General features: G+C 45.2%; 1 protein-coding gene across 5 annotated transcripts in view; it reads right to left on the bottom strand.

The window, feature by feature from the left end:
* Positions 1-13,975, bottom strand: part of ZNF541 (zinc finger protein 541) — a 53,382-nt gene that overhangs the window by 32,788 nt on the left and 6,619 nt on the right. For all 5 annotated transcript variants that reach the window (XM_032169327.2, XM_058425705.1, XM_058425706.1 and 2 more), the window contains exon 3: positions 2,050-2,454. In XM_032169327.2, the coding sequence (XP_032025218.1) occupies positions 2,050-2,356 (307 nt within the window). In that variant the 5' untranslated portion in view covers positions 2,357-2,454. The remainder of the gene's footprint in view (positions 1-2,049; positions 2,455-13,975) is intronic.

The following is a 13,975-nucleotide window of genomic DNA, read 5'->3' as shown; positions in this document are numbered from 1 at the left end:
CGTACCACCACGCCCAGATAATTTTTGTATTTTTAGTAGAGACAGGTTTCACTTTAGCCAGGATGGTCTTGAACTCCTGACCTCGTGATCCGCCTGCCTCGGCCTCCCAAAGTGCTGGGATTACAGGCGTGAGCTACCACGCCTGGCCAAATTATTATATTTTTAGTAGAGACGGGGTTTCACCATGTTGGCTAGGCTGGAGTGGAACTCCTTACCTCAAGCAATCCGCTCACCTCAGCCTCCCAAAGTGCTAGGATTATAGGCATAAGCCACCATGTCTGGCCAGAGCTATAAAATTGTTTAATGCTCCGTCTGGGTAAACTGACTTTGAGGAAAATATTCAAAGAACTAATCCAAAAGAAAACTCAACATGTACAAAGTTGTTCACAGAAACACTTTAACAGTCCAAACAGCAAGAACATGGTCTAACAGTCCAATGGAATAGCTATTTCAGTGACCCTCAGTATGAAGGTCTATCTTCAATATGAAAGCAAATACACCAACTCTTACAACTTAAATGGAATTATATACTTAATATTATCTCTGCAAGACTATGTATGTCTGACTTTACCCACATGTTTAAAAATTTGCAAGTGAGGTCAGGTGTGGTGGTTCACGCCTGTAATCCCAAGCACTTTGGGAGGCCAAGGTGGGCAGATTGCTTGAGCTCAGGAGTTCGAGACCAGACTGGGAAACATAGTGAAACGCCTTCACTACTAAAAATACAAAAGTTAGCTGGTTGTGGTGGCACACACTTGTAATCCCAGCTACTAAGGAGGCTGAAGCAGAAGAATCACTTGAACCTGGGAGGCGGAGGTTGCAGTGAGCCGAGATTGTGCCACTGCACTCCAGCCTGGGCGACAGAGCGAGACTCCGTCCCAAAACAAACAAACAAACAAACAAGCAAACAAACAAACAAAAACGAATATCTCTCCAGTGCTTTAAGGTCTACGAAGTGTGTTTACAATAGTTCCTTCTTTTGTTTTAATCTGGGGGGAGGCAGAGAGGATATTATTGTCCATCTGCTTTATGGATAAAGACACTGGGGTCTAAGAAGGTCTGACAACCAAAGATCAGAAGGGACCGGACCCCAGTTCGTTCTGGAAATGTGACATCAGCCTCGAAGGTGTGGTAATGGGAAGGAAAGTCTTCTGTGAAACCAGCCTCTAGGGTGTGGTAATGGGAAAGAAAGTCTTCAGTAAATGCTAACATCTGCCTACACACCACACAAAAGATAAGGATATCCCCAAACACCTAAGTTTCTGAACATTATTCCCTAGAATGAGTGTTCTGTTTCCTTTACTAAGAATTGGGGGCCGAGCGTGGTGGCTCACGCTGTAATCCCACTACTTTGGGAGGCCGAGGTGGGAGGATCACTTGAGGTCAGGGGTTCAAGACCAGCCTGGCCAATATGATGAAACCCCATCTCTACTAAAAATACAAAAATTAGCCGGGCATGGTGGCAGGTGCCTGTAATCCAGCTACTCAGGAGGCTGAGGCCGGAGAATTGCTTGAACCTGGAAGCCAGAGGTTGCAGTGAGCCGAGAATGCACCACTGTACTCTGCCTAAAAAAAAAAAAAGAATTGGCCGGGTGCAGTGGCTCACGCCTGTAATCCCAGCACTTTGGGAGGCCGAGGTGGGCGGATCACGAGGTCAGGAGATCGAGACCATCCTGGCTAATGCGGTGAAAAACCGTTTCTACTAAAAATACAAAAAAATTAGCCGGGCATGGTGGCGGGCACCTGTAGTCCCAGCTACTCTGGAGGCTGAGGCAGGAGAATGGCGTGAACACAGGAGGCGGAGCTTGCAGTGAGCCGAGATCGCGCCACTGCACTCCAGCCTGGGCAACAGAGCAAGACTCCATCTCAAAAAAAAAAAAAAAAAAGAATTGGGGAACAATTCCCAAGTAGGAAAAAAGGTGACTATTCCCTAAGTCACCTGTAGGAGGGAAAAATTTTCTTAACCAATCCATGCAGAATCAGTCCCTAGCTGGCCACAGAAACTGTCGAACATCCTGCAGGGCCCTTCTACCCAGGTGACAGCCTCACCTTGTAAGGATGCCTGAGACTCCGAATCTGCATACTCCTCCAGCAGCTTCACAGAATCACTGTCCTTCCCGGAGTACAGGGACAGGGTGTCTAAGCTGTCCTCCAGCACCTCGCTGGACATGTCAGGCGTTGAGAGGCTGGGGTCCGGGTGCAGACCACTCAGGCCAGCATAAAGAAAGTCTCGCGTGTTGGGACCCAAATCCCGGTTGAGGGTGTCGCTGCAGTTGAGCCCTTGGCTCTCTGAAAATGAAGGGAGGTGCATTTCTGATGGGAGCGCACCCTCATCTCCAAGGCTGTACTGGTCCATGGCTCTCCACTGCCAGGTCTTGGCCAAGAGCTACTCTCCGGATAAGCAGAACCATGTAAGGAGACAGGGAGGAGAGAACCCTTGATGGCAACTAATTCCTGAAAATGAAGCAAGAAGAATGAAAGTTATTAGGTGGCAAAACAGCATTGTGGGCAGAGCACAGACTTGCAATGCAAGCAGACCTCGATCTGGGTCTGTTCTCTGCCTCATAACAGCCATGTGGCTTTGGGCAAGTCACCTAAGCTCCACATGCCCCAGGTGCCTCATCTGTAAACTGGGCATAAGAGTACCTCCTTCACAAGGTTGTTGTAACAAATAAATAAAAGTACTTCCAGCAACATGGTGGACTGAACTGATCGATCTCTTCCTCCAGCTATAAACATATACATGTATGACAAAAGATAATTTTTTAACACACAGCCTAGGTCAAAAGACAGGAAAAATCCCAAGTGCCAGCAGCAACAAGAAAACTCAATGCTGGAGGTGTAAGCTCACGTAGGCTTATCAGAATCAGACACAGAGCCTAGAGCCATTTGTCCAATATGGTGGCCACTAGCTCCATGTGGCTATGAAGTACTTGATTTTTTTCTTTTAAGTTTTTACAGATATGAAATCGAAAATGGATAATTTTTTTTAAAGATACGGGGTCTCACTGTGTTGCCCAGGCTGGTCTCGAACTCCTGACCTCAGGTGATCCACCTACCTTGGCCTCCCAAAGTGCTGGGATTACAGGCGTGAGCCACTGCGCCCAGCCTGGAATGATAATATTTTCCATATAATGGGCTAAATGCAACATGTTATTAAAATTAACTTCATCTGCTTATCTTTTTAATGTGGCTTCTAGGAAATTTAGATTATATATGGCTCGTATTCTGTATTATCGAATGCTGCCCTGCCGGCTGGGACCTGGGATGATAACAGACACGTGGGAGAGGGAAACAGGGCCTTGAGTTCCCAGGAAATGGAGGCCTGGAGCCCTGGAAGAGCTGAACCATCCACAGGAAAACTAAATAAATGAAAAGAAAAGCTTCACGCAAGCCTAGAAAAGTACCCCCAAGAACTAGAAAAAAATAGCACAGTGAGACATGACAAAGCTGAGCATTCTACAAGTCTGCAAAAGAATGACAATTACCCTGATGGCAAACTTCTCAACAGAAACAAACCCCGAAGATAAGAATAAGAATATCATCAATGGACTAAGGAAAAGTCAGCCAGCACAGAGCTCAACATACAGGCATGAGAGAGGGAGGGAGGAGGCTGGGTGCCAGGGCTCCCATCTGTAACCCCAACACTTTGGGAGGCAGAGGAGGGAGGATTGCTTGAGGCCAAGAGTTTGAGACCAGCCTGGGCAACACAGCAAGACTGGCTTCTACAAAAAATTAAAATATTAGCCAGGCGTGGTGGCGTCTATCTGTAGTCCCAGCTATTCAGAAGGCTGAGGCAGGAGGATCACTTCAGCCTGGGAGCTTATAGACTTTTACACACAAGGCCTAAGAATCTACCTTATAGACCCTGGTCCAAAAAATGACTAAAAGTTTTGAGTCAATTGGGAAAAAAAAAAAAGAGATGATGGTAACTTCATACTTTTAAGCTTGCACACTAAAAGAATCTAAGTATAACCACCAAGAGAAGAAAAATAAACCACATAACATCTAAACTAGTAGAGTTTATTCCCCCCAAAATGGGCAGGGGGAGTGGGGGAGCAGAGTTTACTTTAAAATACTGTAGGGAAAAGAGAGAAAAGATTTATAGTACTGCAATTAGGAATTAAAGAGGAAACACATCACTAATGGCCTTAGAAAAAATAAAAAGGATTATAAAAGAATACTACAGGCCGGGCGTGGTGGCTCAAGCCTGTAATCCTAGCACTTTGGGAGGCTGAGGTGGGCAGATCATGAGGTCAGGAGATCGAGACCATCCCGGCTAACACGGTGAAACCCTGTCTCTATTAAAAATACAAAAAATTAGCTGGGCATGGTGGTGGGCGCCTGTAGTCCCAGCTACTCGGGAGGCTGAGGCAGGAGAATGGCGTGAACCCAGGAGGCGGAGCTTGCAGTGAGCTGAGATCGTGCCACTGCACTCCGGCCTGGGCAACAGAGCAAGACTCCATCTCAAAAAAAAAATAAATAAATAAATGAATAGAAATAAAAGAATACTATAAACAACTGTATTCAGATAATTAAAAAATTAGATAACTTAGATACATTAACTTATTTAAATTAGATAACAGATTAAAATGGGCAAACTGCTAGAAAGACACAAATTACCAAAACTGACTCAAGAAGAAACAGAATTTCTTTTTTTTTTTTTTTGAGATGGAGTTTTGCTCTGTCGCCCAGGCTGGAGTACAGTGGCGCAATCTCAGCTCACTGCATCCTCCGCCTCCTGGGTTTAAGCAATTCTCTGCCTCAGCCTCCTGAGTAGCTGGGATTACAGGTGCCCACGACCACGCCCAGCTAATTTTTTTTTTTTTCTGAGACAGAGTTTCGCTGTCGCCCAGCCTAGAGTGCAGTGGTGCCATCTCCGCTCACTGCAAGCTCCACCTCCCAGGTTCACACCATTCTCCTGCCTCAGCCTCCCGAGTAGCTAGGACTACAGGCGCCCGCCCCTGCGCCCAGCTAACTTTTTGTATTTTTAGTACAGACGGGGTTTCACCATCTTGGCCATGCTGGTCTTGAACTTCTGACATCGTGATCCACCCGCCTCAGCCTCCCAAAGTGCTGGGATTACAGGCGTGACCCACTGCGCCCAGCCAAGAAACAGAATTTCTGAATAGACCTATGAGAAATAAAAAGACTGGGCCAGGCACAGTGGCTCACGCCTGTAATCTCAGCACTCTGGGAGGCCGAGGTGGGCAAATCACTGGAGGTCAGGAGTTTGGGACCAGCCTGACAAACATGGTGAAACCCCATCTCTACTAAAAATACAAAAACTTAGCTGGGCATGATGGTGGCACCTGTAATCTCATCTACTCAGGAGGCTGAGGCACAAGAATCACTTGAACCCGGGAAGCAGAGGTTAAAGTAAGCTGAGATAGTGCCACTGCACTCCAGCCTGGGCGACAGTGAAACTCCATCTCAAAAAAAAAAAAAAAAAGAAAGAAAAGAAAGAAAAAAAGAAAGACTCAATTAGTAATTTTAAAGCTCCCTGTACATCTTGCCATAGAAACACCAAAAACAAAAAATCAACTTTATCAAAACTCTGGAAAGCAGTCAAAGCTTTATAGCAACCAAGCAAACCCTAAGAAAAAGATGACTTTGATGTTAAAAAAAAAAAAGGCTGGGCGCGGTGGCTCGCGCCTATAATCGCAGCACTTTAGGAGGCCGAAGTGGGCAGATCACCTGAGGCCAGGAGTTTGAGACCAGCCTGGCCAGCATAGTAAAACCCCATCTCTACTGAAAATATAAAAGTTAGCCGGGTGTGGTAGTGCACGCCTGTAGTCCCAGATACTTGGGAGGCTGAGGCAGGAGGATCACTCGAACCCAGGAAGCGGAGGTTGTAGTAAGCCGAGATTGTGCCACTGCACTCCAGCCTGGGTGACAGAGCAAGACTCTGTCTCAAAAATAAAATAAAATAAAATGGTGACTGAAACCCAGTGGGAGAACTTTGTGGCATATTTAACTTACCCCTGCCCCATCCCTACTCCCTGGCTCAGCAGTGGTCTTGAAGGTAGCAGCCCATGTTTCTGGTGTGGGTTCCCTGGTGCTGGAGGGAACAGAGAGGATCTGGTTTTCAAAGAACAGTGGTTGTCCGTCTGTCTGACCTGTCAGTGGCTCCCTGAAAGCCCAATGCAAAGATCTTGCCTTTTTTTGTGCCTACCTGGCAGCTCTCTGGGGTGCAGAGTGGCTACGGACAGGGCGTTTGTTGCAAACATTAAAGTCAAATGAACTAGACGCTGCAGCCTGGCGCAAAAGATATTGATTGGGGCAAACAATTGACTTGCTAAAAGCTAGGGAGGAAAAGCTGGGAAGTTTGATACTTCGGAGAAATAAAGGCTTTGAAAAATGAGCCAGGCATGGTGGCTCATGCCTGTTATGGCAGCATTTTGGGAGGCCGAGGCAGGTGAATCACCTGACATCAGGAGTTTGAGACCAGCCTGGCCAACATGGTGAAACTCCGTTTCTACTAAAAACACAAAAATTAGCTGGGCATGGTGGCAGGTGCCTGTAATCCCAGCTACTTGAGAGGCTGAGGTAGGAGAATCACTTGAACCCGGGAGGTGGAGGTTGCAATGAGCCAAGATTGTGCCACTGCACTCCAGCCTAGGAGACAAGGGCAAAACTCTGTCTCAAAAAAAAAAAAAAAAAGTCCACACTGGCAGTTTCTTATAAAGCTAAATATAATTTTTTTCTGCATCTATTTGATGATTGTAATATATATATGTATAAAATCTTATGCAATCCAGCAACTACACTCTTAGGCATCCATCCAACTGAGCTGAAAACTTCAGTCCACACAAAAGTCTGCACACACATGCTTATAGCAGCTTTGTTCATAACTGCCCAAAACTGGAAGCAATCAAGATATCCCTCAATAGGTGAATGGATCAACAAACTGTGGAACATCCAGACAATGGAATGTTCTTCAAGAATAAAAAGCAATAAGCTATCAAGCCACACAATGACATGGAGGAATCTTAAATGCACATTGCTAAGTGAAGGAAGCCAGTATGAAAAGATTACATACTGAAAAAAAAGAAAGACAAGACTACATACTGTGAGACTCCAACTATATCACATTCTGGAAAAGGCAAAACTACACAGACAATAAAAAGACCAGCAGTTGTGTGGTTTGTGGGGTGAGGAGTGAAACTATTTTGCATGATAATCTAATGGTGCATACCTGACATTACACCATAGTCAAAACCCACAGAACTATACAACACAGAGACTGAGCTCTGGCTGGGTGTGGTGGCTCACGCCTGTAATCCCAGCACTTTGGCCCAGGAGTTTGACACCAACCTGGGTAACAAAGTCAGACCCTGTCTCTACGAAAAAATTTTTTTTTAAATTAGCCGGGCATGGTGGCACGTGCTTGTGGTTTCACCTACTTGGGAGGCTGAGGAGGGTGAATCGCTTGAGCCCAAGAGTTGGAGGCTTCAATGAGCTATGATAGCGCCACTGCACTCCAGCCTGGGCAACAGAGTGATACCCTGTCTCAAAATAATTAATTAAGTATTAAAACAAAACAAAACAAAAACCTAAATGAATAAAAAAAGAGCTTCCACATATTCCTGGGAATTTAGAAGGTGGCATCTCAGGGTGGGCACATGTTTGGAAAGGACCGGAGAAGGCTTCCAAGCTCTCACCTCTGGCTGACCTTCGCTCTGTGCAGGCAGAGAGTGAAGGCGAAGGTAGGGTTGTTAACTGCCTGCCTGAGTGTGGAAGGAGTGCCTCGCTGCAACTACTGGGAGCTTTTTGTTTTTTGTTTTCTGTTTTTTTTTTTTTAGCTCCAGGAGTTTAAGAAGATCTCTGTTAAGTCACTAGCTGACCACTAAACTAACAGAACAGTCTACTGACCACACCCCACAAAGAACACAGTCTTTACAAAAAAAGCTTAGAAAAGCCACTAAACAGTTACAACCTACAATAAGCAGCAACAACCAAGCCTGAGGACAGGGAAGAAAGGAAGAATCCCATTCCCAGAGTTACCAGACTGCAATATGCAAAATATCCAGTTTACAGGCTGGGTGCAGTGGTTCACGCCTGTAATCCCAGCAATTTGGGAGGCCGAGGCGGGTGGATCACCTGAGGTCAGGAGTTCAAGACTGGCCTGGCCAACAGGGCGAACCCCCATCCCTACTAAAAATACAAAAATTAGCTGGCTGTGGTGGCAGGCACCTGCAATCCCAGCTACACGGGAGGCTGAGGCAGGAGAATTGCTTGAACTCAGGAGGTGGCGGCTGCAGTGAGCCAAGATCGTGCCACTGCACTACAGCCTGGGCGACACAGTGAGACTGTCTCCAAAGAAAACAAAAACAGTCCAGGAGCACTGGCTCATGCCTGTAACCCCTGCACTTTGGGAGGTCCAGGAGGGCGGATCACTTGAGGTCAGGAGTTCAAGACTAGCCTGGCCAACAGGGTGAAACCCCATCTCTACTAAAAATACAAAAATTAGCTGGGCATGGTGGTGTGTGCCTGTAATGCCAGCTACTCAGGAGGCTGAGGCAGGAGAATCGCTTGAACCCGGGAGACGGAGTCTGCAGTGAGTTGAGATTGTGCCACTGCACTCCAGCCTGGGTGACAGACTGAGACTCCATCTCAAAAAAAAAAAAAACAAAAAAAAACAAAGAAACAGACAAAATGTCCAGTTTTTGAATAATGGAAGCTTAAGAAAAATGAGAGGTCGAGTTTTTCAGCAAAAAATTATGAGTCATGCAAACAAAAAAGCATAGCCCCTTCAGAGGGCCATCTGTCTCACACAAATGGAATCAGATGACCTGTGGCCTTCTGTGTCTGGCTTCTTTCACTAAGCACAGCGTTTTCAAGGTTCACCCACATTGCAGCACGTGTCACTGCTCCATTTATTTCCAGGGCTGAATAATCTTCCCCTGTCTGGAGAGACCACGTTTTGTTTATCCACTCTCCTGTTGATGAACATTTGGGTTACTTCCATTTTTGGGCTATTGTGAATAATTCTGCTCACACCTAGACGTTAAAGAAATGCTTCATGACTCACTGATAACAAATCTAGTGCATACTGGAATAACGGGAGTTTGGGACTAGATTTCTAGGCCATCAGTTTCTGCTTTCTAAGAACTTTTCATGTTGATATGTAATAGAACCTCTGCACCTGCAATGTCTGCATTGCATGTTATATGTCTACCCGCCTGCCTGCATGTATGCAGCCTACTGAGGCAGCACAAATTTAAAGTCGGATACGGGTACGTAATCCCATATACAACTGAGACCCAACTGAGTTTCAGAATCTGAGGGGGTTTTAGAAGTGTAAATCAATGCACACCCTGTATTTTAAGTAACTTCCAGTGGGGTTCAGGGCAGTACCTGGTAACCAAATCATTATTTCTGCATCATTACTTATGACCACTCAGCATACGTGAAATAAAGGCTGTGAAAAGCAACATGTAGGGTCAGGTTTGGCCACCAGATGATATTTGAGATGCCTCAGGATTCTCAGAGCTTTTTGGGTTTCCAAAAAATCAGGGAGAGGAGTGAGGATCTGTAAGCCAAATTCAAATTCCACCAATTCCACAGTTTCTGCTACAGTGCTGCTATAAACTGTTTTCACTACTCCATGAGGGGAAAAAAACCCATCTCCTCCTGCATCTCCCAATAATAAAAACAAGTGAATAAAAATCATATATAGGCCGGGCGCGGTGGCTCACGCCTGTAATCCCAGCACTTTGGGAGGCTGAGGCGGGTGGATCATGAGGTCAGGAGATCGAGACCATCCTGGTTAACACGGTGAAATCCCATCTCTGCTAAAAATACAAAAAATTAGCTGGGCGTGGTGGCGGGCGCCTGTAGTCCCAGCTACTCGGGAGGCTGAGGCAGGAGAATGGCGTGAACCCGGGAGGCAGAGCTTGCAGTGAGCCGAGATCGTGCCACTGCACTCCAGCCTGGGCGAAAGAGAGAGACTCCATCTCAAAAAAAAAAAAAAAAAATCATATATATATTTTTTAAGATGGAGTCTTGCTCTGTCCCCTAGGCTAGAGTGCAATGGCGCAATCTCGGCTCACTGCAACCTCTGCTTCTTGGGTTCAAGCAATTCTCCTGTCTCAGCCTCTGAGTACCTGGAATTACAGGCACTCACCACCACGCCTGGCAAATTTTTGTACTTTTAGTAGAGATAGGGTTTCACCATGTTGGTCAGGCTGGTCTCAAACTCCTGACCTTAGGTGATCCGGCCCGCCTCGGCCTCCCAAAGTGCTGGGATTACAGGCATAAGCCACCACGCCCGGCCTAAAAATCATATTTATTAAGCACTTTCTCCACATCGGGTATCATACCAAGTGCTTTATATGCATTAACTTACTTCTCACAAAAACTTAGATTGTAGTATTACTTCCCTTTTACAAATAAGGAAAGAGAGACTAATTTGTCCAAAGTCAAAACCCAACGGCCAGATCTTAAACCCAGATACTTTGATATTTGCGCTAATGGTCTTGCCCATTACACAGTACTGATTCCCTATAAACTAAACTGTATACTGCACTGCTCCAATTAAACTACAAAACACATAAGGTGCTGGGTCAGGGGGAAGAATGTCTCTGGACTCTCCAAGGCCAAATCACCTGCTTTCCAATATACTCCTATAGTCCACAGAACAAACTGGTCAGGTTACAACCTCAGACAGGCAAGCCAAAAGTCCAAAGGCCATGCTTTGATATTTACATCCTTCTCCAGACAGTAAAGCAAAACCCTCTCTGCCGATACAGAGCTTCCTTTTATTCTGTCAACAAATACATTCAATTCAACAAGAGTTTTAGCACCTTCTAGGTACAAAACTCCCTGCTAGCCCTTGCGACGCAGAGTTTATGGTCTCCTGCAACCCAGCAGACATTCCCAAGGACCCAAATACTCTTTCCAAGAATTTTATCATTTTGTGTTTTCATTTAAATGCTCAACATCACTAACGATCAGGGAAATGCAAATCAAAACCACAATGGGATACCACCTTACTCCTGCAAGAATGGCCATAATCAAAAAATCAAAAAATAACAGATGTTGGCATGGACGTGGTGAAACAGGGAGATTCAAGCAATTCTCCCACTAGTTTACATTACTGCTGGTGGGAATGTAAACTAGTACAGCCACTATAGAAAACAGTGTGGACATTCCTTAAAGAACTAAAAGTGGAACTACCATTTGATCCAGCAATCTCACTCCTGGGTATCTACCCAGAGGAAAAGAAGTCATTGTACGAAAAAGATACTTGCACATGCATGTTTAGAGCAGCACAATTTGCAATTCCAAAAATATGGAACCAGCCCAAATGCCCATCATCAATCAAGGAGTGGATAAAGAAATATATATATGATGGAATACTACTCAGCCATAAAAAGGAACGAAATAATGGCATTCACAGCAACCTGGATTGAACTGGAGACTACTATTCTTCTAAGTGAAGTAACTCAGGAATGGAAAATCAAACATTGCATGTTCTCACTTTATAAGTGAGAGCTAAGCTATGAGGATTAAAGGCATAAGAATGATATAATGGACTTTGAGGACTTGGGGGGAAGGGTGGGAGGGGATGAGGGATAAAAGACTACAAATTGGGTTCAGTGTATACTGCTTGGGTGATGGGTGTACCAAAATCTTACAAATCACCACTAAAGAACTTACTCATATAACCGAGTACCACCTGTTTGCCCAAAATCTATGGAAATAAAAAACTAAAAAAAGAAAAAAGAAAAGAAAAACCCAGTACATCTGGATCATTAGAGGACTCCCTTGTAACCGAGTACTACCATGTGGTTTCAATGCTTAGGTGTGTTTACGATCGCACTCATGCCAGAAAGGACTACTTTAATTGCTTCAGGCTAACAAGAAGAGGATGGAGGAGGATTTAGCTCATAATAATGCCTTTGGGCTCTACTAGAGGCCAGCTGGCATCACGACAAATGGAGGTTTTGCTGCAGTTCAAATTGAGACAAGGGATGGGAGAATTGAGACCTCACGGGGCCTGCTAAACCCAAAAGGGCCCAGGGTGGCAGTTGGCTAAGTAATTGTTTCAACGAGCAGTTAAGTTTCAGGAAATGGTATCCCTCTCATTAAATTAATGTTTGTAATTCAAATTACATCGGTTTGGTTGCTTTGTTTGAATTTAATTTGCAAATTGATTTTGGCTTTATAGCTGCACAGGAGCTGTACACTTTAGGAAATTATGTCTTGTTCTATCATCACTGATGCCTTGTTTAACAGTTTTAAAACAATTTAAGTCAACATTGGGGATCCGAAGCAATTTTAATTTTTTTTCTTTAAAAAAAATGCTATCAGCCCAGCGCAGTGGCTCATGTCTGTAATCCCAGCACTTTGGGAAGCTGAGGTGTGCGGATCACTTGAGGTCAGGAATTCGAGACCAGACTGGCTAACATGGCGAAACCCCGTCTCTACTAAAAATATTAGCCGGGCATGGTGGTGGGTGCCTGTAACCCCAGCTACTCAGGAGGCTGAGGCCCAAGCATCTCTTGGACCTGGGAGGTGGAGGTTGCAGTGAGCCAAGATTGTGCCACTGCACTCCAGCCTGGGTGACAGAGTGAGACTCATCTCAAAAAAAAAATAAAATAAAATATAATAGGGCCATCATTCCATGGTGGGGGTGAGGGCAAACAAAGGATTCTCCTATGAAATGCTACGACCTTTTGGGAAGGTAACCTACCATAAGATTCTAGACTGTAGAAGTAAGTCCACAATAGATAAATAATATTTACTATGGTGTTGTTTGGAGGGGAGGGAACAATCTGAATGCCCATCTGATTTAAAAATATATTTTATTTAGTCTGCAATATATTTAAATATGTTTCAATTAGTTATCCAGTTAAAAAATAGATGGGGCTGGGTACGGTGGCTCACGCCTATAATCCCACCACTTTGGACGGCTGAGGCAGGTAGATCACCTGAGGTCAGGAGTTCAAGACCAGCCTGACCAATATAGTGAAACCCCGTCTCTACCAAAACTACAAAAATTAGCTCAGCATAGTGGCACTCACCTGTAGTCCCAGCTACTCAGGAGGCTGAGGCAGAAGAATTGCTTGAACCCGGGAGGCGGAAGTTGCAGTGAGCCAAGATCATGCCACTGCACTCCAGCCTGGTGACAAAGCCAGACTCCATCTCAAAAATAAATAAATAAATAAAATAAAGCCAGGCGTGGTGGCTGACGCCTATAATCCCAGCACTTTGGGAGGCTGAGGCGGGCGGATCATAAGGTCAGGAGATCGAGACCATCCTGGCTAGCACGGTGAAACGCCGTCTCTACTAAAAATACAAAAATTAGCCGGGCGTGGTGGCAGGCGTCTGTAGTCCCAGCTACTCAGGAGGCTGAGGCAGGAGAACGGCGTGAACCCGGGAGGCGGAGCTTGCAGTGAGCCAAGATCAGGCCACTGCACTCCTGGGCCACAGAGCGAGACTCCATCTCAAAAATAAATAAATAAACAAATAAATAAAATAAATAATAGAAAAACAGATGGATAGAGCACTAGAGCATCACTATCCAAAAGCACTTTCTGTGCTACTAAGCCTGCACTGCCCAATACTGCAGTCTTTAGCCACATACAGCAGTTGAGCACAGAAATGCAGTTAACACCCTTGAGGAACTAAACTATTTTACTTATGTTTAGTTAAATTTATTTATTTATTTATTTATTTATTTATTTATTTATTTAGAGACGGAGTCTCACTATGTCACCCAGGCTGGAGTGTAGTGGTGCAATCTCAGCTTACTGCAACCTCTGCCTCCTGGGCTCAAGTGATTCTCCTGCCTCAGCCTCCTGAGTAGCTGGGGATTACAGGCGCCCGCCATCATGCCCAGCTAATTTTTGTATTTTTAGTAGAGATGGGGTTTCACCATGTTGGCTAAGCTGGTCTCAAACTCGACCTCAAATGATCCGCCCTCCTCGGCTTCCCAAAGCGCTGGGATTACAGGCCTGAGCCACCG

The sequence above is a fragment of the Hylobates moloch genome, unplaced genomic scaffold (assembly GCF_009828535.3).
Source record: "Hylobates moloch isolate HMO894 unplaced genomic scaffold, HMol_V3 SCAFFOLD_12, whole genome shotgun sequence".
In the NCBI taxonomy this organism is placed as follows: domain Eukaryota; kingdom Metazoa; phylum Chordata; class Mammalia; order Primates; family Hylobatidae; genus Hylobates; species Hylobates moloch.
This window is presented reverse-complemented; position numbering and strand designations above follow the sequence as displayed.